This window comes from Macaca mulatta, chromosome 7 (genome assembly GCF_049350105.2).
Source record: "Macaca mulatta isolate MMU2019108-1 chromosome 7, T2T-MMU8v2.0, whole genome shotgun sequence".
In the NCBI taxonomy this organism is placed as follows: domain Eukaryota; kingdom Metazoa; phylum Chordata; class Mammalia; order Primates; family Cercopithecidae; genus Macaca; species Macaca mulatta.
In genome coordinates, this window is record NC_133412.1 from 17,944,729 (window position 1) to 17,969,714 (window position 24,986).

The 24,986-nt window shown below is 40.5% G+C and overlaps 1 protein-coding gene across 3 annotated transcripts in view; it reads left to right on the plus strand.

Moving 5' to 3' along the window:
• Positions 1-24,986, plus strand: part of KNL1 (kinetochore scaffold 1) — a 77,367-nt gene that overhangs the window by 17,645 nt on the left and 34,736 nt on the right. For all 3 annotated transcript variants that reach the window (XM_028850749.2, XM_028850748.2, XM_077939100.1), the window contains exons 6-13: positions 1,160-1,212; positions 2,720-2,753; positions 7,141-7,178; positions 11,383-11,435; positions 13,044-18,044; positions 21,724-21,862; positions 22,269-22,336; positions 22,932-23,030. In XM_028850749.2, the coding sequence (XP_028706582.2) occupies positions 1,160-1,212; positions 2,720-2,753; positions 7,141-7,178; positions 11,383-11,435; positions 13,044-18,044; positions 21,724-21,862; positions 22,269-22,336; positions 22,932-23,030 (5,485 nt within the window). The remainder of the gene's footprint in view (positions 1-1,159; positions 1,213-2,719; positions 2,754-7,140; positions 7,179-11,382; positions 11,436-13,043; positions 18,045-21,723; positions 21,863-22,268; positions 22,337-22,931; positions 23,031-24,986) is intronic.

Here is a 24,986-nt window from a genome sequence, read left to right on the forward strand (position 1 = left end):
AAAGTCAGGAACAAAACAATGATATCCAACTGTTACTTGACATTGTACTAGCGGCCAGATGTGGTGGCTCACACCTGTAATCCCAGCACTTTGGGAGGTTGAAGCCAGAGGATTGCTTGAGGCCAGTAGTTCAAGACTAGCCCAAGCAACTTAGCGAGATCCCATCTCTACAAAAAAAAAAAAAAAAAAAATTAGCCAGGCATGATACTATGCACCTGTAGTCCCAGATACTCGGGAGGCGAATCTGGAGGATTGCTTCAGCTCAGGAGTCCCAGGCTGCAGTGAGCCATGATAGTGTCGTTGCACTCCAGCCTGGGGAACAGAATGAGACCCTGTCTCAAAAAAGAAAAAAGAATAGCTTCTGTATAGTGAGTGATACTTAATATTAGCAAAATTAGAATGAACTGGTCAGTCAAGGCAGATGTCAAAATGCTCCCTGAAGCTTATTCTTAACCATCCCAGTGAAAAGGGATCCCTTCCTATGGAGTCCATGCTACCATACCTGAATTGTTAATAACAAAAGCCAGTGAAATAATGTTTGTAATCACTGTTCTAGCTCTATTTATAGTGGAAGCTCCTTGAGTCAAGGATCACGTGTTTGTATCCCAGGCCGTAGTATAATACCAGGTATATAGTGAGTGTTTAATAAATACTTGTTGAATTAGATGAATATTTTAGGTTATTGAGAGGGATAAATAATTACTAAGTCAGAGCTCATTTAAAGATTATACCCTCTGCAGTAACAAATGGCTCAGAATCTTAGTTAAAAATAAATAAACTAATTAACTATAATAGCCTTGTCTCTACTAAAAATAAGAAATATTAGGCTTGTTGGTGAGGCTACTCGGGAGGCTAAAGTGGGATGATCACTTTAACCTGGGAGGTTGAGGCTACAGCGAGCTGTGATCGCACCACTGCAATCTAGACTGGGCAACAAAGCGAGATCCTATTTAAAAACAAAAATAAAAACAAAACTATAGTAGATTTTATTGTGGTAAACTAATTTTGGCATTTGAAATACTAGGAGTATATGGCATAGCAAAGAGGAAGCTAAAATCAAAGTATTATCTTTGCCTATCTCAACACAGACTATAAATTAACACCAAAGGATACTGATTACAAATTGCAGGTTTTTAATAATCTTTATTTTCTCTCCTAGGGTATTCCAGACAGAGTCTCATATGAAAATAGAGAGAAAGTCAGAAATGGCAGGTAAGTATGTTACTGTAATTCCTGCTAAATCTGCTTTTTTAAAAATTTTACTGTAGCTCTCTAACCAGACAACTAATATAACTTATTGTCTATCTTATTGCTTAAAAAATATATGATGGGCCATGCATAGTGGCTCACACCTGTGTTCCCAGCACTTTGGCAGGCTGAGGTGGGAGGATTGCTTGAGCCCAGGAGTTCAGCACCAACCTGGACAACATAGTGAGATTGTGTCTCTACAAAAAATAAAAAATTAGCCAGATGTGGGGGTGCATTCCTATAGCCCCAGCTACTCGGGAGGCTGAGGTGAGAGGATCACTTGAGCCCAGGAGATTGAGACTGCGGTGATTGCACCACTGTACTCCAGCCTGGGCAACAGAGCAAGACCATGTCTCAAAAACAAAAAAAGTATTCCTTGAGTCTTGGGGGTAGAGAGTAGCGTGGATAGTAAGTAAATTTATTTATTTATTTATTTATTTTGAGACGGATTTTTCACTCTTGTACCCCAGGCTGGAGTGCAATGGTGCTATCTCAGCTCACTGCTACCTCTGCCTCCCAGGTTTAAGTGATTCTTCTGCCTCAGCCTCCCGGGTAGCTGGGATTACAGGCATGCACCACCACACACAGCTAATTTTTGTACTTTTAGTAGAGACTGGGTTTCACCGTATTGGCCAGGCTGGTCTTGAACCCCTGGCCTCAAGTGATCTGCCTGCCTCGACCTCTCAAAGTGCTAGGATTACAGGCGTGAGCCACTGCGCCCAGCAGTTAATAATTTTTTAATAATTTTTTAAAATGTTGTTAATGTCCTTAAGTAATTTTTTTTTTTTTTTTTTTTTGAGACGGCGTCTTGCTCTGTCGCCCAGGCTGGAGTGCAGTGGCCAGATCTTGGCTCACTGCAAGCTCCGCCTCCCGGGTTTACGCCATTCTCCTGCCTCAGCCTCCCGAGTAGCTGGGACTACAGGTGCCCGCCACCTCGCCCGGCTAATTTTTTGTATTTTTTTTTTAGTAGAGACGGGGTTTCACCGTGTTAGCCAGGATGGTCTCAATCTCCTGACCTCGTGATCCGCCCGTCTTGGCCTCCCAAAGTGCTGGGATTACAGGCTTGAGCCACCGCGCCCGGCCCTTAAGTAATTTTTTAAAAATTTTATTTTATTTATTTTTTTTGAGACGGAATCTTGCCCTGTCACCCAGGCTAGAGTGCAGTGGTGCGATCTCGGCTCACTGCAACCTCCACCTCCCAGGTTCAAGTAATTCTCCTGCCTCAGCCTCCTGAGTAGCTGGGATTACATGTGCACGCCACCACGCCCGGCTAATTTTTGTATTTTTAGTAGGGTTTCACTGTGTTGGTCAGGCTGATCTCAAACTCCTGACCTTGTGATCCGCCCGTCTTGGCCCCTCAAAGTTCTGGGATTACAAGCATGAGCCACCATGCCCGGCCGTCCTTAAGCAATTTTTCCTAATGCTTTATCAGTGTATCCTTGGACAAATTTAATTTTAATTTTATTTTTAGAAACAGAAGCAGGAGAAAATCTTCTTTTGATACAGTAAGTAATTTCAAATTATATTTAAAAAGTTATAAATTAATATTTTGTTTCTTATTTTTGTATTCTTTTTGTGGAATACTTAGGATTAATTCAGAAAACAAGTTCTTTGCAGAATTTAGTATACTGCTATATCTGATTAATATGACCATTGTACAGTTTATAGTTTTAATAGTGATGAAACAATATAATACATAAACCGTTATATTTATCAACTAATATAAAACAATAGATAGCAAGTCTTTAGTTTTTTTATTAAGTCTTTCTTATAATATTATTACATAGAAAAGCAAATACCAGTAGCTCTTTAACAAATGAAAAGATGGCTATCTTTATTCATCATAAGAGAAGTACAAATTTAAGTATATTGATATATTTTTGGCCAGGCGTGGTGTCTCACGCCTGTAATCCCAGCGCTTTGGGAGGCCGAGGCTGGTGGATCACAGGTCAGGAGATCGAGACCATCCTGGCCAACATGGTGAAACCTGTCTCTACTAAGAATACACAAATTAGCTGGGTGTGGTGGGCGCCTGTAGTCTCAGCTACTCAGGAGGTTGAGGTAGGAGAATCACTTCTATCTGGGAGGTAGAGGTTGCAGTGAGCCGAGATCATGCCACTGCACTCCAGCCTAGGCGACAGAGTGAGACTCCGTCTCAAAAAAAAAAAAAAAAAATACAAAAAAATACAAAAAATTAGCCAGGTATGGTGGCACTGTGCCTGTAATCCCAGCTACTCAGGAGGCCGATGCATGAGAATTGCTTGAATCCGGGAGGCAGAGGTTGCAGTGAGCTGAGATCATGTGCCTGCTCTCCAACCTGGGCCGCAGAGTGAGACTCTGTCTCCAAAAAAGAGGTTTTTTTGGGTTTTTTTTGTTTTTTGTTTTTGTTGTTGTTTGTTTGTTGTTTAGACAGAGTCTTGCTCTGTCGCCAGGCTGGAGTGCAGTGGTACGATCTCGGCTCTCTGCAACCTCTGCCTCCTGGGTTCGAGTGATTCTCTTGCTTGAGCCTCCCGAATAGCTGGGACTACAGGCGCCTGCCATCGCGCCTGGGTAATTTTGTTCTATTTTTAGTAGAGACGGGGTTTCACCATGTTGACCAGAATTATCTTGATCTCTTGAGCTTGTGATCTGCCCACTTTGGCCTCCCAAAGTGCTGGGATTACAGGCGTGAGCCACCATGTCTGGCCTAAAAAAGAGATATTTTTATCCAGTCAGTTAAGGAAATAGGTAAAAAGTCACTCATTGCTAGTGGTAGTATGATTTGTAGAAGGCAACTTGGTAATATCATTCAGAATTTTTAATGCACATGCCCTTTGACTTCAGTTTTATGTCTGGAAATTATCTCACCAATATACTTGTAAATGTTTGAAATGATGAATAGATAAGGTTATTCGTTGCAGTGTTTACTATAATAGTAAATGTTGTGAAAGGTCCTGAAGGTCCATCAATAAGGGACTGGTTAAATAAATGGTACATTTTCCGTATTAATTGACTACTGTGCAGCCGGAAAAAAAAATTGTATGCTAAATAGAGAAATCTCTAAGCTATATTACTTAAGATAAAAAGCAAAAACAAGGCCGGGCACGGTGGCTCACGCCTGTAATCCCAGCACTTTGGGAGGCTTTAGCCACCGCGCCCGGCCGGCCTGGCTAGTCAAAAAAAAAAAAAAAAAAAAGGCAAAAACAAAGTACATCATGCATTACCACTTGTGTAAAACAGGGAAGAAGAAAAGCGTGTGTGTGTGTATCGTCTCGTGTGTGTACATATATATATAATGTATGTATATGTAGTGATTTATGCATATATGTGCATAATATCTCTGAAAGAAACTAGTAAGATTGATTGTCACAGAGAAGAGAACCTTGTTATAGGTTACGTGTTGGTTTTGTGGTTTAATTTAAAACCATATGAAAGTATTACCTATTACGTTCTTTTTTTTTTTTTTTTTTTGAGACCGAGTCTCGCTCTGTCACCCAGGCTGGGGTGCAGTGGCTGGATCTCAGCTCACTGCAAGCTCCACCTCCCAGGTTTACGCCATTCTCCTGCCTCAGCCTCCCGAGTAGCTGGGACTACAGTTGCCCGCCACCTCGCCTGGCTATTTTTTTGTATTTTTTAGTAGAGACGGGGTTTCACCGTGTTAGCCAGGATGGTCTCGATCTCCTGACCTCGTGATCCGCCCGTCTTGGCCTCCCAAAGTGCTAGGATTACAGGCTTGAGCCACCGCGCCCAGCCTACATTCTTTAAATTAAAATTGTTGAAACGAAGAAATGGAAGTAATAGTAGTCGTGGTTTAAAAAAAGTACAGAATCAAGTCCAGCAGAGCTTAAAGGAAAAATAATTTTTTAAATAAAAAGGTATAAAAGTATATACATTGAAGAGTAAAAATTATTCCCTCTTTCCGTCTTTTTTTTGTGAGACGGGGTTTCATTCTTGTTGGCCAGACTGGAGTGCAATGGCATGATCTTGGCTCACTGCAACCTCAGCCTCCTGGGTTCAAGCAATTCTGCCTCAGCCTCCCGAGTAGCTGGGACTACAGGTGTGCACCACTACACCTGGATAATTTATTTATTTTATTTTATTATTATTTTTATTTATTTATTTATTTATTTATTTTTCTTTTTTATTTTATTTTTTGAGACAGAGTCTCTCTCTGTCGCCCAGGCTGGAGTGCAGTGGCACCATCTCGGCTCACTGCAAGCTCCACCTCCTGGGTTCACACCATTCTCCTGCCTCAGCCTCCTGAGTAGCTGGGACTACAGACGCCTGCCACCATGCCTGGCTCATTTTTTTGTATTTTTAGTAGAGACGGGGTTTCACCATGTTAGCCAGGATGGTCTCCATCTCCTGACCTCATGATCTGCCTGTCTCGGCCTCCCAAAGTGCGTGCAGTGGCCTAATCTCGGCTCACTGCAATTTCCACCTCCCAGGTTCAAGCTATTCTCCTGCCTCAGCCTCCCGAGTACCTGGGACTACAGGTGCACAACACCACGCCCAGCTAATTTTTGTAATTTTAGTAGAGATGGAGTTTCACCATGTTGGCCAGGCTGGTCTCGAACTCCTGACCTCAGTTTATCTGCCTTCCTTGGCTTTCCAAAATGCTGGGATTTTAGGCTTGAGCCACCGCACCCGGCCTAATTTTGTATTTTTAGTAGAGGTGGTGTTTCACCATGTTGGCCTGGCTAGTCTTTTTTTTTTTTTTTTTTTTTTTGAGATGGAGTCTCGCTCTGCCGCCCAGGCTGGAGTGCAGTGGCCGGATCTCAGCTCACTGCAAGCTCCGCCCCCCGGGTTCCTGCCATTCTCCTGCCTCAGCCTCCCGAGTAGCTGGAACTACAGGCGCCCACCACCGCGCCCGGCTAGTTTTTTTTTTGTATTTTTTAGTAGAGACGGGGTTTCACCATGTTAGCCAGGATGGTCTCGATCTCCCGACCTCGTGATCCGCCCGTCTCGGCCTCCCAAAGTGCTGGGATTACAGGCTTGAGCCACCGCGCCCGGCCGGCCTGGCTAGTCTTAAACTCCTGACCTCGGGTGATCTGCCCGCCTTGGCCTCCCAAAGTGATGGGATTACAGGCGTGAGCCACCACACCCAGCCTATTCTGTCTTCTTCACCAGGTGACTCACTCCTCACAGATAACCACTGTTGACAATTTTTGGTGTACTTGCAGAAATTCTTTTTGTGTGTCTAAGTGCATGTTTAGCTTTTATTTTTTTAAAGAAGACAAAAATGGGATTGCCTAGTAATATGTATTGTGACACTTTCCATGTTATTACATAAAGATTTACCTCAGTCTGTTACAGTCTCTTGTATGGCTGCACCAACATTTAGTGAACTCCCTATTGATGGACACTTGAGTGGTTTCTTTTATGTACTTTTAGGCTCAAAGTTTAGAAAATGAATTGCTTTATAGGTCTTTTTTTGAAAAAATAAGCAAGCAGTATATATTAAGCATATTTTTGTAGTTTATTTTTTTGGGATGAGATCTCACTCTGTCACCCAGGCTGGAGTGCAGTGGCATGATTATAGTTCACTGCAGCCCTGGACTCCAGGTCTCACGTGGTCCTCCCACCTCAACCTCCCAAAGTGTTGAGATTACAGATGTGAGCCACCACGACTGGCTGATAATATTCTTGAAATTAGCAAACCATTAAGACCAATCTGAAAAGTATCCTTTAATTGCCTTGCAATTGCTTCAGTCAGTATTAGATGAGTCTTTTTTAAAAAGATGTCTTTATAATTTTCTGCATTAGATGAGTCTTTTTTTAAAAAAAGTCTTTATAATTTTCTGCTAGTCATTCTATGACAGTCTTTCATCTTCCCTACTCTTTCAGCTGTTATTGAAAGATTGTTGGTAATTGTTTGGGGTATAGATTATAAAAATACTTTTTAATTTTTAGGAATAAGAAATTAGAAGATAATTACTGTGAAATTACTGGTGAGTATGACTAGAATACTTTTCTTACAGTAAGATAGTCTATTCATCTAGGTTCCTTGAGCCACTCTAGTAGTGGCTCCAAACAGAGCTTTGTTATTATTTTGGTTTTTTTTTTGAGACAGAGTTTTGCTATTACTGCCCAGGCTAGAGTGCAGTGGCGTAATCTCAGCTTGCTGCAACCTCCGCCTTCTGATTTCAAGCAATTCTCCTGCCTCAGCCTCCCAAGTTGCTGGGATTACAGGCATCCACCACCACGCCCAGCTAATTTTTTTGTATTTTTATTAGAGACGGGGTTTCACCGTGTTGGTCAGGCTGGTCTCGAACTGCTGACCTCGTGATCCACCCGCCTCGGCCTCCCAAAGTGCTGGGATTACAGGCATGAGCCACCGTGCCCAGCCCAGGGCTTTGTTGTTTACACAGTGTCTTCAGTTTAAAATTTCACAGACTCACTATTACTTCTTTTTTTTTTTTTTTTTGAGACGAAGTTTCATTCTTATTGTCCAGGCTGGGGTGCAGTGGCACGATCTCAGCTCACTGCAGCCTCCACCCCCCAGGTTCAAGCAATTCTCCTGCCTCAGCCTCCTGAGTAGCTGGGATTACAGGCGCCCACCACTACACCCAGCAAATTTTTTTTTTTTTGTATTTTTAGTAGAGACAGGGTTTCTCCATGTTGGCCAGGCTGGTCTCAAACTCCTGACCTCAGGTGATCCAGCCGCCTCAGCCTCCCAAAGTGCTGGGATTATAGGTGTGAGCCACTGCACCTGGCCAACTCACTATTATTTCTTTCAAACCTGCTGTTTCTCCTGTTTTCTCTGTCTTGGACTCCCGCTCGTTCAGTTATTCACTTAAGTCAGTAATCAAGAAGTCGTTTTCAACTCTTCATTTATGTCTAATGTCCATTTGGCCTACTTTGTATTTTGTCTCCTAAATGTCTTGAAAATCTATTACCTATTCTGTATTCCTTCTGCCCCTGCTTTAACTCAAGCTGCTATTATTTTTTCTTGGGCTATTGTATTTCATTTCTTTTTTTTTTTTTTTTTTTGAGACGGAGTCTCGCTCTGTCGCCCAGGCTGGAGTGCACTGGCCGGATCTCAGCTCACTGCAAGCTCTGCCTCCCGGGTTTACGCCATTCTCCTGCCTCAGCCTCCCGAGTAGCTGGGACTACAGGCGCCCGCCACCTCGCCCGGCTAAGTTTTTGTATTTTTTTTAGTAGAGACGGGGTTTCACCGTGTCAGCCAGGATGGTCTCGATCTCCTGACCTCGTGATCCGCCCGTCTCGGCCTCCCAAAGTGCTGGGATTACAGGCTTGAGCCACTGCGCCCGGCCATATTGTATTTCATTTCTTATCCTTCCAATCTATTCTCCATGTTTCTAAATTTAATTATGTTACCTCCCAGCTTAAAATGGTTCAATGACACTGTTTTGCTTAGAGAATAAAGCCCATACTCCTTAGCAGTGAGTTAGAATGTCCTTTATCACTTGGTCTGTCTTCTTCTCCAGACTTATCTCCTGCCCTTTATAGGTATCCTGTGCTCTAGCCCGTGATGAATTATTTGCAGTTCACTATATGAACTCTTTTTCTGCCTATATGCATTTATATTTCATTGTGTTTCATTTTATTTTTTTGAGATGGAGTCTCACTCTGTCACCCAGGCTGAAGTGAGGTGGTGCGATCTTGGCTCACTGCAACAAGCCTGCCTCAGCCTCCCAAGTAGCTGGGATTAGAGGCGCATGCCACCAGGCCCAGATAATTTTTGTATTTTTAGTAGAGACGGGTTTTCACCATGTTGGCCAGGCTGGTCTCAAACTCCTGACCTCAGATGATCCACCTGCCTCGGCCTCCAGGGTGCTTGGATTACAGGTGTGAGCCTGCGTGCTCAGCCCCTATATGCATTTATTAATGCTATTTTGTCTATCTAAAGTGATCTTTCTACTCCAGTTTGCCTGTCAATCTTCTCATTTTTCACTTCACTTAGCTTAACTTCAGTGCTGTTCAAAGTGTCCATTCCACAAACTAACTGCTCAGTCCATGACAGAAAAGGAACTTGCACCATAATGTGCATTAACTGTGGCATTAAGCCACCGTTTAGTTTAGCATACACTTTTTTTCTAGCAATTATTATTATATGATTTATGTTTGCCACCAGCTCTTTATCTCATTATGAATTGGTAACAAGCAGTTCACAGTCTGGCACTGTACTTCAAGTAGCACTGGCTTACATGGAACCCTCTCTGGCAAAACTAAGGAGTTAGTCGCATGTTCTGCGCTCCCATAACACCTCTTTTATTTCTCGGTGTATTTTATAATTTATTACATTGTATTTTAAGTATTTTTCTGACTGTCTTATTAAAGAGGCCAGAACTGTTTGTGGGGGGTAAGGGATACTCCTCCTTGAGGAGCAGGGCTACCCCATAGGCAGTGTGCTCAGAATAGCCTGAACTACCATCTCTGGGAGTCCAGAAATTTTGTCTTGTTCTTCTTTATACCTTAGTAGACAGTTGAGGTGTGTTTTTGTTTGTTTGTTTTGTTTTTTTCATGTAATAGGTTCTGAATCAACATTTGTTGAAAAAATGAATGGAAGCCTGACATATAAATAAGGCTTTTAGTAAAAAAAAGAAAAAAAAGCTTATAATTATTTCATTATATGTACTCAAAGTTGCTATAAATTATTTAGTATGTTCTAAAGATTTGCCTTTAAACTTTAAATGTAAGTGTTTTTAAATGTATTTCCTGTTTTTGTTTTTTTTTTTTTTTTTTTTTGAGACGGAGTCTCGCTGTGTCTCCCAGGCTGGAGTGCAGTGGCGTGATCTCGGCTCACTGCAAGCTCCGCCTCCCGGGTTCATGCCATTCTCCCGCCTCAGCCTCCCGAGTAGCTGAGACTACAGGCGCCCGCCACCACGCCCGGCTAGTTTTTTTTTGTATTTTTAGTAGAGACGGGGTTTCACCGTGTTAGCCAGGATAGTCTCGATCTCCTGACCTCGTGATCCACCCGCCTCGGCCTCCCAAAGTGCTGGGATTACAGGCTTGAGCCACCGCGCCCGGCCTATTTCCTGTTTTAATACAGCCTTTTGAATCCCTTCCTTATTTACAAAGTATAATTTGTAGTTCTAAAATAAGTCTTGAGTCTAATCCTTTATTTCCATTTTTGTTGCTCTTTTGGTCTAACATGACCTCTTACGTTAATCTGAACTGTTGTAGTAACTTCCTTATTGGTTTATCTTCTCTTGAATCTACTTCTTCTTATTACTTTTTACTATTTTTCTAAAATGCATTATATTTTATAATGGGATTATTTTTATAAAACACAAATGTCTTATCATGGGAACGTCTAGATTCCATAACATAGAATAAAAGACCCTTCAGAATCCTACCCTAACCTTTCAGACTCATCACTTGATGTTCTTCTTCATGGGACTTCTACTATCCAGGAAATAAAAACAGAGAAGTCAATAATAATAATAATAATAAGTAGTAGTCCAGACTTTCCATCTTTAAAATCACCACCACATTATAAAAATATTTCAGCCACACAGAGGATATAATAATTATTGGTCTCTCTTTTTTTTTTTTTTTTGAGACGGAGTCTCGCTCTGTCCCCGGGCTGGAGTGCAGTGGCCGGATCTCAGCTCACTGCAAGCTCCGCCTCCCGGGTTCACGCCATTCTCCTTCCTCAGCCTCCCGAGTAGCTGGGACTACAGGCGCCCGCCACGTCGCCCGGCTAGCTTTTTGTATTTTTTAGTAGAGACGGGGTTTCACCCTGTTAGCCAGGATGGTCTCGATCTCCTGACCTCGTGATCTGCCCGTCTCGGCCTCCCAAAGTGCTGGGATTACAGGCTTGAGCCACCGCGCCCGGCCCCAATTATTGGTCTCTCTGTCACTAACATAGGACAATTAAAAGTCTTATGAAATTTAATATGTTCCCAACACAAAAGATAAATGTTTGATGTGGTGGATATTCCAATTACCCTGATTTGATCATTACACAATGTATACAGATATCAAAATATCACGTAACACAAAAATATGTTCCACTGTTATGTATCAATTTTTTAAAACTTTAAAAAATTTTAATACATAAGTTTTTAAGGGCTTAGTTACTGGTAAATTCTAGTAAATACTTGTAACTGATGAAGAACCTAAGAAAAGGAAAGTCAGGCTCGGTGATATATTTTCTGACTACAGTTTTTTCTTTTTTCTAAATAGGGATGAACACGTTGCTTTCTGCTCCCATTCATACCCAGATGCAACAGAAGGAGGTAAGAGTTCATGCAAATACCTTCATATTTTAATGTCTTCTGATTGTTAAAACAGAAAACACAGTTCAATGATAATGGCATAATTTAGGGATGACTTAATAAAATGAATCAGCATAAACTGGAAAGGCTTCCTAGCTTTCCAATTAACTTAAGGGTAGTTAAGTCACTGCCAGTTTAAATAATGGGAGATACAGTATACCAGTACCTCTCAAAGTTTAAAGAGCATACGAGTCTTTATTTCTAACTATTTCTTGAGTGATACTAGTACACAAGTCCGTAGGCCATACTTTCAGTAGCAAGGAGTTAATCTGTGTCCTCACCAAAAAAAAAAAAAAAAAAATCTTGTAGCACAGAGTGTAAAATATATATATATATATATATATATGTATTTTTTTTTTTTAAGCTATCTCCTACAAGAAGGTGGCACAATCTTGGCTCACTGCAGCCTCAACCTTCTGGGCTCAAGCAATCCTCCCACCTCAGCCTCCTGAGTGGCTGGGACTACAGGTGCATGCCACCATACCTAGCTAATTTTGTTCATTTTTTTGTAGACACAAGATCTCACTATGTTGCCCAGGCTCATCTTGAACTCCTGGGCTCAAGGGATACTTCTGCCTCGGCTTCCCAAAGTGTTGAGATTATAAGTGTGAGCCACCAAGCCCAGTCTAGAATGTAACATAGATTAGCCATCATGGACTTATGCCTTTCCTAGACTTTTAAAATTTAGGATAAGAATGACCTATTCAATATAGTAATTAAATTTTCGTCATGTTTACATTTGGTGCTGTCAGTGTTTTTAATTTTTTAGTCATTCTAGTGGGTGTATAATTAAACTTGAATTTTTAATTTGTCCCATAACACTAAAAAGTAAATTACTCACAGACTTTAGAATTTTTTTCTTTTCCTAATAGATTGGGTCTTACTTTGTTGCTGAAGTTGGAGTGCAGTGATGTGATCCTAGCTCATGACAGCTCAAACTCCTGGACTCAAGCAGTCCTCCCACATCAGCCTTCCTAGTAGCTGGGACTATAGGCATGCACCACTGTGCCTGATTTTTAAATTTTTTTGTAGAGACAGGATCTTACTTTGTTACTCCTGGCTTCAGGCAGTCCTCCTGCCTCAGCCTTCCAAAGTGCTTGGATTCCAGGTGTGAGCCACTGTGCCCAGCCTGGAATAATTTTTTTTTTTTTTTGAGAGAGAGTCTCACTCTGTTGCTCAGGCTGGAATGCAGTGGCACAATCTCAGCTCACTGCAAGCTCCGCCTCCCGGGTTCACACCATTCTCCTGTCTCAGCCTCCCGAGTAGCTGGGATTACAGGCGCACACCACCACACCTGGCTAATTTTGTTTTTTGTATTTTTTTGTAGAGACAGGATTTCACCGTGTTAGCCAGGATGGTCTCGATCTCCTGACCTCGTGATCCGCCTGCCTTGGCCTCCCAAGAATAATTTTTAATGACAAATTATATGCAACATACTACACCATTGATTCAAACAAACCAATGTGTTATGAAACCGTCACTGAGGATTTTTTATATAGTACATGTTGTAAAATGCCTTTTTAAAAGTTTGCTTTTGTTCTGATCTCTTATATTTTGCTTTCATTATAGTTTTCAATTATAGAACATAACCATGAAAGGAAACATGCAAACGACCAGACAGTCATCTTTTCAGATGAAAACCAGATGGACCTGACATCAAGTCATACTGTAATGATTACCAAAGGCCTTTTAGATAATCCCAAAAGTGAAAAGTCCACCAAGATAGATACCACATCATTTCTAGCTAATTTAAAGCTTCACACTGAGGACTCAAGAATGAAAAAAGAAGTAAATTTTTCCATGGATCAAAGCACTTCTTCAGAAAATAAAATAAATTTCAATGATTTCATAAAGAGATTGAAAACAGGAAAATGTAATGCTTTTCCTAATGGGCCTGATAAAGAAAATTTTGAGATACCTGTTTATTCCAATGAATCAAATAGTGCCTCTTCTATACATCAAATGCATATATCTCTTAATAAAGATGAGAATAACAGTAATGTTACTAGAATCTTTAGAGAAAAAGATGATGGGATGAATTTCACCCAGTGTCATACAGCCAATATTCAGACATTGATTCCCACATCCAGTGAGACCAACTCACGGGAATCTAAAGGTAATGATATTACAATTTATGGCAATGACTTTATGGACTTGACATTTAACCACACTATACAGATTTTACCTGCAACAAATAATTTTTCTGAAATAGAAAATCAAACTCAGAATGCCATGGATGTAACAACAGGTTATGGAACTAAAGCTTCAGGAAGTAAAATAAATTTTAAGAGTAAACAAAATGCTGCTTTTCAAGACCCTTCCATAAACCCTGCAGACAAAATACATATTACCAGAAGTCATATGGGGGCAGAAACTCACATAGTCTCACAGACTTGTAATCAAGATGCCAGAATATTAGCCATGACCCCAGAATCTGTTTGTTCTAATCCATGTATTCAAGGTTGTAAGACAGTTTTCTATTCTAGTTGTAATGATGCCATGGAAATGACCAAATGTCTCTCAAATATGAGAGAGGAGAAAAATTTGCTAAAGCATGACAGTAATTATTCTAAAATGTATTGCAATCCAGATGCTATGTCTTGTCTCACAGAGAAAACTATTTATTCCGGAGAGGAGAACATGGACATTACCAAGAGTCATACAGTTGCAATAGATAATCAGATTTTTAAACAAGATCAATCAAATGTGCAAATAGCAGCTGTACCAACACCTGAAAAAGAAATGATGCTCCAAAATCATATGACCACATCAGAAGATGGGAAAATGAATGTAAATTGTAACTCACTTCCTCATATGTCTAAGGAAAGAATACAGCAGAGCCTGTCAAATCCTTTATCTATTTCATTGACTGATAGAAAGACTGAACTCTTAGCAGGTGAAGATATGGATTTGACTGAAAGTCACACAAGTAACTTAGGAAGTCAAGTTCCTCTTGCAACTTATAATCTAGCACCGGAGAATACCAGTGAATCTCACTCTCACAACAAAAGCTCTTCAGATGAATGTGAAGAAATGACCAAAAGTCATAATGAACCATTTCAACGGCCAGACATGATAACCAAAAACAGCTTAACCGATACCTGGAACAAAGACAAAGATCGGGTTTTGAAGGTTTTGCCCTACCTTGATAAAGATTCTCCTCAGTCAGCTGATTGTAATCAGGAGATAGCAACAAGCCATAATGTAGTCTACTGTGGTGGAGTTCTTGATAAACAAGTAGCTAATAGAAATACAGTTTCATGTGAACAATCTTTGTTTTCTACCACAAAGCCATTATTTTCATCAGGACAATCCTCTATGAAAAATCATGATACTACTGTAAGTAGTCATACAGTGAAATCTGTACTAGGCCACAATTCTAAACTGGCTGGGCCACTGAGGAAAAGTTTAAGCAATCCCACACCTGACTGTTGCCATGACAAGATGATTATATGTTCAGAGGAAGAGCAAAATATGGATCTAACAAAGAGCCACACCGTTGTCATTGGATTTGGTCCTTCTGAACTACAAGAACTTGGTAAAACTAATTTAGAACACACTACTAGCCAGCTAACAACAACGAGCAGGCAGATAGCTGTGAAAGTTGAAAAATGTGGTAAAAGTCCCACAGAAAAAAGTGGAGTACTTAAATCTAACTGTATTATGGATGTGTTAGAGGACGAAAGTATACAGAAACCTACATTTCCAAAGGAAAAGCAAAATGTCAGAATTTGGGGAAGGAAAAGTGTTGGCGGACCAAAAATTGATAAGACTATTATATTTTCAGAAGATGTTAAGAATGATATGGATATCACTAAGAGTTATACAGTAGAAATAAACCATAGACCTTTATTAGAGAAACACGATTGTCATTTGGTGCCATTGGCAGGAACTTCTGAAACTATTTTATATACATGTGGGCAGGATGACATGGAGATCACTAGAAGTCACACAACTGCCTTAGAATGTAAAACTGTCTTACCAGATGAAATAACTACTAGGCCTATGGACAAAACTGTAGTGTTTGTAGATAATCATGATGAACTAGAAATGACAAAGTCCCATACTGTTTTCATTGATTACCAAGAAAAGGAAAGAACAGACCGACCTAACTTTGAACTATCCCAAAGGAAAAGCCTAGGAACACCAAAAGTGATATGTACTCCTACTGAGGAGAGTGTTTTCTTTCCAGAAAATGGTGAAAGTGACCGTCTAGTAGCAAATGACAGCCAACTAACACCTCTGGAGGAATGGTCTAATAATAGGGGCCCTGTAGAGGTAGCTGATAACACAGAATTGTCTAAATCAGCCACTTGGAAAAACATCAAAGCTGTACAAAATTCTGGATTTCTCAATGAACCTCTATCAGGCAAAAGTCAGAGAAGAAAAAGCCTTAAGCTAAAAAATGACAAGACCATTGTATTTTCAGAGAATGATAAAAATGATATGGATATTACCCAGAGTTGTATGGTGGCAATAGGTAACAAAAGTGCCCTGGAGAATAAAGAGGACTTCCATTTGGTGCCTTTTGCAGGGGCTTCTAAAACTATTTTGTATTCATGTGGGCAGGATGACATGGAGGTCACTAGGAGTCACACAACTGCCTTAGAATGTAAAACTGTCCCGTCAAATGAAATAGCTATTAGGCCCTTGGACAAAACTGTGTTATTCACAGATAATTACAATGATCTGGAAGTCACCAATTCTGATACTGTTTTCATTGACTGTCAAGCCGCAGAGAAAATACTTGAAGAGAACCCTAAATTTGGAATAGCAAAAGGAAAAAACTTGGGTGTTTCCTTTCCTAAGGATAATAGCTGTGTTCAAGAAATTGCTGAAAAACAAGCACTGGCTGTAGGAAACAAAATTGTTCACAGTGAGCAAAAGCAACAACTCTTTGCTTCTACTAATAAAACTACTAATGAAATCGTCAAATTCCATAATGCTGCTATGGATGAAAAGGTCATAGGGAAAGTTGTAGAACAGGCCTGTACATTGGAAAAAGCCCAAATTGAAAGCTGTCGGTTAAATAATAGAGATAGAAGAAATGTGGGCTTTACAAGCAGTCATGCAACTGCTATTTGTGGATCCAGTGATAATTATTCCTGTTTACCAAATGTTATTTCCTATACTGATATTTTGGAGGGTAGTGCCATGCCCTTATGTGATAAAGATGAGGAAAAAGCCAATAATTGCCCAGTGCAAAATGACCGTGCTTATGCAAATGATTTCGCCAGTGAATATTACTTGGAATCTGAGGGACAGCATCTCTCTGCTCCTTGTCCTTTGTTAAAGAAGGAAGAAGTTATTCAAACCAGTAACAAAGGACAGTTAGACTGTGTCATAACACTGCACAAAGATCAAGATCTGATTAAGGAGCCACGAAATCTATTGGCTAATCAAACTTTAGTATATAGTCAAGATCTGGGGGAGATGACTAAACTTAATTCAAAGCGAATATCTTTTAAGCTTCAAAAGGATCAAATGAAAGTCTTTGTTGATGATATTCGTGTTATTTCTCAGCCTCATTTCTCAACTGACCAACCTCCATTACCTAAAAAAGGACAGAGTAGTATCAATAAAGATGAAGTGATACTGTCTAAAGCTGAAAATAAGAGTTTAAATATTATAGGAAATTCCTCTGCACCCATATGTGAAAAGTCCAAAATGCTCAGTAATGAGAAGTGGTTTGCTGCAGCCCGTAAAAAAGAACTGAAGGAAAATATTCAAACAACTAACTATAATACAGCTCTGGATTTCCACAGTAACTCAGACTTAACTAAGCAAGTCATACAAACTCATGTCAATGCTGAAGAAGCACCAGATCCTGTAATTACATCTAATGTTCCATGTTTTCATAGTATCAAACCAAATCTGAATAATTTGAATGGAAAAACTGAAGAGTTCTTAGCTTTTCAAACTGTTCATATACCACCCCTTCCAAAGCAATTACTTGAATTACGAAATAAGGCACACAACGATATGAGTATAGTGCAAGCTACAGAAATACGTAATATTAACATAATCTCCAGCAATGCTAAAGATAGTAGAGATGAAGAAAATAAAAAGTCTCATAATGGAGCTGAAACCACCTGTCTACCATCAAAGACAATTTTTAAAGATAAAGTAAGGAGATGTTCTTTGGGAATCTTTTTGCCTAGATTGCCAAACAAGAGAAATTGTAGTGTCACTGGTATTGATGACCTGGAACAGATTCCAGCAGACACAACTGATTTAAATCACTTAGAAATTCAGCTAGTCTCCAGCAAAGATTCAGGCATTGGATCTGTTGCAGCTAAAGTGAACCTAAGTCCTTCTCAATATATAAATGAGGAAAATCTTCCTATATATCCTGATGAGATCAATTCTTCAGACTCTATTAACATAGAAACTGAGGAAAAGGCTTTGATTGAGACATACCAAAAAGATATTTCACCATATGAAAATAAAATGGAAAAAACTTGCAATAGCCAAAAAAGAATGTGGGTACAAGAAGAAGAAGATATTCATAAGGAGAAAAAAATCAGAAAAAATGAGATTAACTTTAGTGATACTACACAAGATCGGGAGGTGAGCTCTGTCCTGAACCAAGGAATGTTCTTGAGTTTTGGGTTTTGTTTTGTTTTTTTAAATTGTGGGTATTCTTGAATTTTAATCTTAGTCTTGGGCAAGCAGAAAATGATTATTTCCACTTACAGGGCTGGAGAAGTATTATGTAGAACCTTCAGGAATTAATTGACTAACAGCTAGACTTCAAAGCAATTTAAAGTGACAAATAGTCACAAAAAAATTAAATGGAAAATTGTTCAAAAAGTAGCCAGAGTTATGATTGTATAATTTCAAAAGGTAAATATTGTCACCTCTAGTGATTTGTCAATTTGGCTTTATATAAGAATCTCTAGGGAGGGTATATATAGCTTGAAAAGTCATCTTCAGTGGAGTTATATTTGGGGAGTAAAAAGCCTTTCTATTTTGCCAGCTGCATGAAGTAAAGCTTGACTGAATTTTCTTGGCTGATAAGGATATGTAGAAGTTGAGAGTCCATTTTCCTTATTTTTTAATTTAATTTTTATTTTGATTTTGATTTTATTTTTGCGACAGAGTCTTGCTCTGTTGCCCAGGCTGGAGTGCAGTGGTGCGATCTCTGCTCACTGCAGCCTCCGCTTTCTGGGTTCAAGTGATTCTCCTGCCTCAGCCTTCCGAGTAGCTGGGATTGCAGGCGCCTGGCACCACATCCAGCTAATTTCTTTTTTTTTTTTTTTTGTATTTTTAGTAGAGATGGGGTTTCCTCATGTTGGCCAGACTGATCTCGAACTCCTCACCTCAAGTGATCTGCCTGCCTCAGCCTCCCAAAGTGCTGGGATTACAAGTGTGAACCATTGCACCCAGACTTAGAGAGTCTATTTCTTTAGTGAGTAGGAGAATGCCTAGGTCATTTTGTATTAATTGAAAGAAGACACATTTTTTTAAGTCAAGTACTATTTGGATAACTTGGGGAGAACAAAATCTGTCACTTAGACCAAATTTTGTAGGTGGAGAAATAAAGATTAGGAAGTATCAGAGTTTCATAGAAAACAAAGCTTCAGCTCTGTTAAAAAGATAAGCATAGGAGGTGATTTCAGTGGCTCTGTGAGATAATGTCATGCGATGGCTAGTCATGAAATTATGAGAAAGTAGCAATGTAAAATTTAACAGTAGCTTTTATGAAAATTAACATTCTATTTTCTTTTTTTGAGATGGACTTTTGCTTTTGTCACCCAGGCTGGAGTGCAATAGTATAGTCTTGGCTTGCTACAACCTCTGCCTTCTGGGTTCAAGGATTTTCCTGCCTCAGCCTCCTGAATAGCTGGGATTACAGGCGCCCGCCATCATGCCTGGCTATTTTTTGTATTTTCAGTAGAGACAGGATTTCGCCATGTTGGCCAGTCTGGTCTTGAACTCCTAACCTCAGGTGATCCACCCACCTTGGCCTGCCAAAGTCCTGATATTACAGGAGTGAGCCACCACGCCCGGACTGCATTCTATTTTCTTTTTTTTTTTTTTTTTTTTTTTTTTTTTTTTGAGACGGAGTCTCGCTCTGTCGCCCAGGCTGGAGTGCAGTGGCGCGATCTCGGCTCACTGTAAGCTCCGCCTCCCGGGTTCACGCCATTCTCCTGCCTCAGCCTCCCGAGTAGCTGGGACTACAGGCACCTACAACCGCGCCCGGCTAATTTTTTGTATTTTTAGTAGAGACGGGGTTTCACCGTGGTCTCGATCTCCTGACCTTGTGATCCGCCCGCCTCGGCCTCCCAAAGTGCTGGGATTACAGGCGTGAGCCACCGCGCCCGGCTTCTATTTTCAATAAATATATAATCTGCTATGTCTTAGGCACTGTTTTTTTTGTTTTTTTTTTCTTTCTTTTTTTTTTTTTTTTTTTTTGAGATGGAGTCTCGCTCTGTCACCCAGGCTGGAGTGCAGTGGCATGATCTTGGCTCACTGCAACCTTGGCCTCCCGGGTTCACGCCATTCTCCTGCCTCAGCCTCCCAAGTAGCTGGGATTACAGGCATGCACCAACACGCCTAGCTAATTTTGTACTTTTAGTAGAGATGATCACCATGTTGATCAGGCTGGTCTCAAACTCCTGACTGCAAGTGATCCACCTACCTCGGCCTCCCAAAGTGCTAGGATTACAGGCGTGAGCCACCGCACCCAGTTTTATGTGCTGGGAATGCAGACAAAAATCTGCTCTCATGGAGCTTACATAATAGTATTTATTCATTTATTTATTTTTGAGACAAGGCCTTGCTCTTTCGCCCAGGCTGGAGTGCAGTGGAGTGAACTCAGCCCACTGCATCCTCCATCTTCCTGGTTGAAGTGATTCTCATGTCTCAGCCTCCCAAGTAGCTGGGAGTACGGGTGCACACCACAACACCCTGCTAATTTTTGTGTTTTTAGTAGAGATGAAGTTTCACCACGTTGGCCAGGCTGGTCTCAAACTGGCCTCAAGTGACCTACCTACCTCGACCTCCCAGAGTGCGGGGATTACAGGCATGAGCCACTGCAGCCCATAATGGCGTTTATTTATTTATTATTATTTTTGTTGTGTTTTGAGATCGAGTCTTGCTCTGTTGCCCAGGCTGGAGTGCCGTGGTGTGATTTTAGCTCACTGCAAGCTCTGCCTCCCAGGTTCAAGTGATTCTCCTCCCTCAGCCTCCTCGGTAGCTGGGATTACAGGCATGTGCCACCACACCCGGCTAATTTTTGTGTTTTCAGTAGAGATGGGGTTTCACAATGTTGGCCAGGCTGGTCTTAAACTCCTGACCTCAAGTGATCTGCCTTCCTTAGCCTCCCAAAATGCTGGGGTTACAGGCGTGAGCCACTGTGCCCAGCCCCTTTAATAGCATTTAGATAAAATAATATATTGTTTTCAGCCGGGCACGGTAGCTCATGCCTGTAATCCCAGCACTTTGGGTGGCCAAGGCAGGTGGATCACAAGGTCAGGAGATCGAGACCATCCTGGCTAACACGATGAAACCCCGTCTCTACTAAAAATACAAAAAATTAGCCATACGTGGTGGCGGGTGCCTGTAGTCCCAGCTACTCGGGAGGCTGAGGCAGGAGAATGGCATGATCCCAGGAGGTGGAGCTTGCAGTGAGCCAAGATTGCGCCAGTGCACTCCAGCCTGGGTGACAGAGTGAGACTCTTCCTCAAAAAAAAAAAAAAAAAAAAAAAAAGTTGTTTTCAAAAAGCATATAAGAAGGTAGATGAAGATGGCATTTAAAGCTGTGAAGTCAAATGGTTAAAATAGTAAAAGCAGGACCACATAACTTATTCAGCTAAAGAAGTCTTGGTCAGCTGGAGAGGAAAGTAGAAAAGCCTGGAAATAAGTTTATCTGGACTCTAGCCAGGGCCACCACATTCAGCCAATATTCTAGTCTGGTTTTCTGCAGTGTGGTTGCCCTGCTATTGGTGGCTAGTAGTTGAATAATTGGATAGGTGAACATTTGGTAGCTTACGGGATCTGGTTTTAACTTAGATACATAATGAGAAATAATTTGCGTACACAGTATAATCCATAGAGTTATAATAAAATTACTTTTAACTCTAATTAGGCTTAAGATGCTTGTTACTTGTTCTAATTCTTTACTAAGATATTTCATATGAATTATAGATACATTGTATGTTAGAAGTAGTATTTATGTTAGTGTTCATCGTAAGTGTACAGTATATGTTTTATTTTGATGATATTCCTTAATTGACAATTTCAGATTTTTGATCACCATACTGAAGAGGATATAGATAAATGTGCTAACAGCGTATTGACAAAAAACCTGAGCAGGACCCCATCTAGTTGCAGCAGCTCTCTGGATTCAGTCAAGGCTGATGGGACCTGTCTGGACTTCAGCAGTAAGAGCTTCATGAAGGCTAAATAATAGCAGCCTTCTGCTTACTTGACTAATAATAAGTAGTTTTCAGTTCAGGAAATATTTGAATGTTGTATATGCCTTTCTGGGATTATAAAAAGTTGATCAGTAAAATAATATTTAGTTTATTTTTATTTCTTAGTTATTGTAATGCACTGAGAAGTGACATACTACAGAGAAATAGAGTGATTTCCTTCATGGGCTTATAATTAGTGGAGAAACCCTGGAGCCTTAAAGCTATAATATACTTTGCTGTGTGCTACATTACTGTCTTCCCAGAAAGATCCCAGTGGGTGGCTTCAGGATCAGAAACAATCTGAATGATAACCACAGTTAAGTTTACAGTTCAGTTTTGACTTGTTCATCACCAGAATTTGCTTTACTTCTAGCTTACCGCAGTAGTCAAATGGAATCACAGTTTCTCAGAGATACTATTTGTGAAGAGAGCTTGAGGGAGGTATGTTAAAATTATTTTTCTTTTTTTTAATTTATAAAGAAAAGAAGTTTAAACATCTCATTTCTAATACATGTAATATTCTTGGTTTTAAATTTTGTTTTAATTACGAAATATTTCAAATATACAGAAGACTACTTTTCTTAGTTAAAGATCCAACATAGCAATTAATTAAATGGAGTAGAAGTCACAATTAAAAGGTAATTTGTTTTGGCTGGGCATGGTGGTGCATGCCTGTAATCCCAGCAACATGGGAGCCTGAGGCAAGAGAATCACTTGAGCCCAGGAGTTCAAGGCTGCAGTGAGCCATGATCACACAACTGTACCCCAGGCTGGGTGACAGAGCAAGACCTTGTCTCAAAAAAAGAGAAAAAAAGATGTATGTTTTGGGTTTTGGGATTTTTAAAACTCTATTGTTTTTCAATAACCTTAAGAAATAATCTTAGATAAAATCTGCTCATGTATAGCCTGCATATATCTGGATAATATTTCCATAAATGTATACAATATACTTTAAGCTTTTAGAAACAAATGAGGTGGTTATATCAAAGTGAGATCACATCGAATGGTTGTGTGAACTTTTTTTTTCTTTTCTCAGAAACTCCAAGATGGGAGAATAACAATAAGGGAGTTCTTTATACTTCTCCAGGTCCACATCTTGATACAGAAACCCCGACAGAGCAATCTCCCAGGCAATGTAAGTGCAGTTTCTTGGCAAATTGGTTATCTCAGTTAAAATATGTTGCACTTTTTACTAAACTGCATCAAAGCAAACATTTATTTAAAAGCACAAAAAAAATGGAAGAGAGCAAATTTTCCTATAGAGAGTTTGCTTTTTTTTTTTTTTTTTTTGAGATGGAGTCTCGCTCTGTTGCCCAGGCTGGAGTGCAGCGGCATGATCTTGGCTCACTGCAACCTCTGCCTCCTGGGTTCAAGTGATTCTCTTGCCTCAGCCTCCTGAGTAGCTGAGACTACAGGCACGTGCCACCACGCCCAGCTAATTTTTGTATTTTTGTAGAGACAGGGTTTCATTGTATTGGCCAGCCTGGTCTTGAACTCCTGACCTCGTGATCCGCCTGCCTCAGCCTCCCAAAGTGCTGGGATTACAAGTGTGAGCCACCATGCCCGGCCAAGAGTTTTCTTATAGTAGAGAGATTTGTTATTAGCATAAACAAAAAACAAAAATTTTCACATGAATTTTTTTTATCATGGATTTTGATAAGATAAAATTTGAATTTTCCCTTCATTCCTTGCCATCTATTTTTTTGATACATTTTCCTGATTACAAAACTAAATGTGCTTTTTCCTCCATTATAAAAATCTAAGGGTAGCAGAGGTTTTTAATGAACAGTTTTCAAAATCAAAAATACGTAAACTGGATAAAAATCATAAATATTTGAATAATACAATCAACAAACTCAATTTAAAAGATTAATAGAAAAACTTATATTCCTTACATAGGAATATTTTTTCTCTCTTCTTTTTTTTTTTTTTTTTTTTTGAGACAGAGTCTCACTGTGTCACCCAGGCTGGAGTGCAGTGGCGCGATCTCGGCTCACTGCAAGCTCCGCCTCCCGGGTTTACACCATTCTCCTGCCTCAGCCTCCGAGTAGCTGGGACTACAGGCGCCCACCACCACGCCCAGCTAGTTTTTTTTATTTTTAGTAGAGACGGGGTTTCACCATGTTAGCCAGGATGGTCTCGATCTCCTGACCTCGTGATCCACCCGCCTCGGCCTCCCAAAGTGCTGGGATTACAGGCTTGAGCCACCGCGCCCGGCCTTTTTCTCTTAAGTCTATCAAACATTTCCAAAAGTTAGTTATACTCTTGGCCACAAAGAAAACATTAATAAATTTTGGCCGGGCGCGGTGGCTCAAGCCTGTAATCCCAGCACTTTGGGAGGCCGAGACGGGCAGATCACGAGGTCAGGAGATCGAGACCATCCTGGCTAACGGTGAAACCCCGTCTCTACTAAAAAATACAAAAAACTAGCCGGGCGAGGTGGTGGGCGCCTGTAGTCCCAGCTACTCGGGAGGCTGAGGCAGGAGAATGGTGTAAACCCGGGAGGCGAAGCTTGCAGTGAGCTGAGATCCGGCCACTGCACTCCAGCCTGGAGGACAGAGTGAGACTCCGTCTCAAAAAAAAAAAAAAAAATTTTTTTAAATGGAGGTTTTATAGAGACTACATCATCTAATCTTGATCCAATACAATTTAGAACTAATAAAAGAACCAAAACATTCTGAGATTCTTAGAAATTAAGAAACACAGTATCTTGTAGACAAAGTGTCCCCAACCCCTGGGGTTAGGAACTGGGCCATACAGCAGGAGGTGAATGGTGGTGGAGCGAACAAAGCTTCATCTGTATTTACAGCCACTTCCCATTGCTTGCATTACCAACTGAGCTCTGCCTCCTTTCAGATCAGCAGTGGCATTAGATTCTCATAGAAGTGCGAACCCTGTTGTGAACTGCACACATGAAGGATCTAGGTTGCGCACCTCTTATGAGAATCTAATGCATGATTATCTGTCAGTGCCTCCTATCACTCCCAGATGGGACCGGTTGCAAGAAAATAATCTTAGGGCTCCCACAGATTCTATATTACGATAAGTTATATAATTATTTCATTATATATTACAATGTAGTAATAATAGA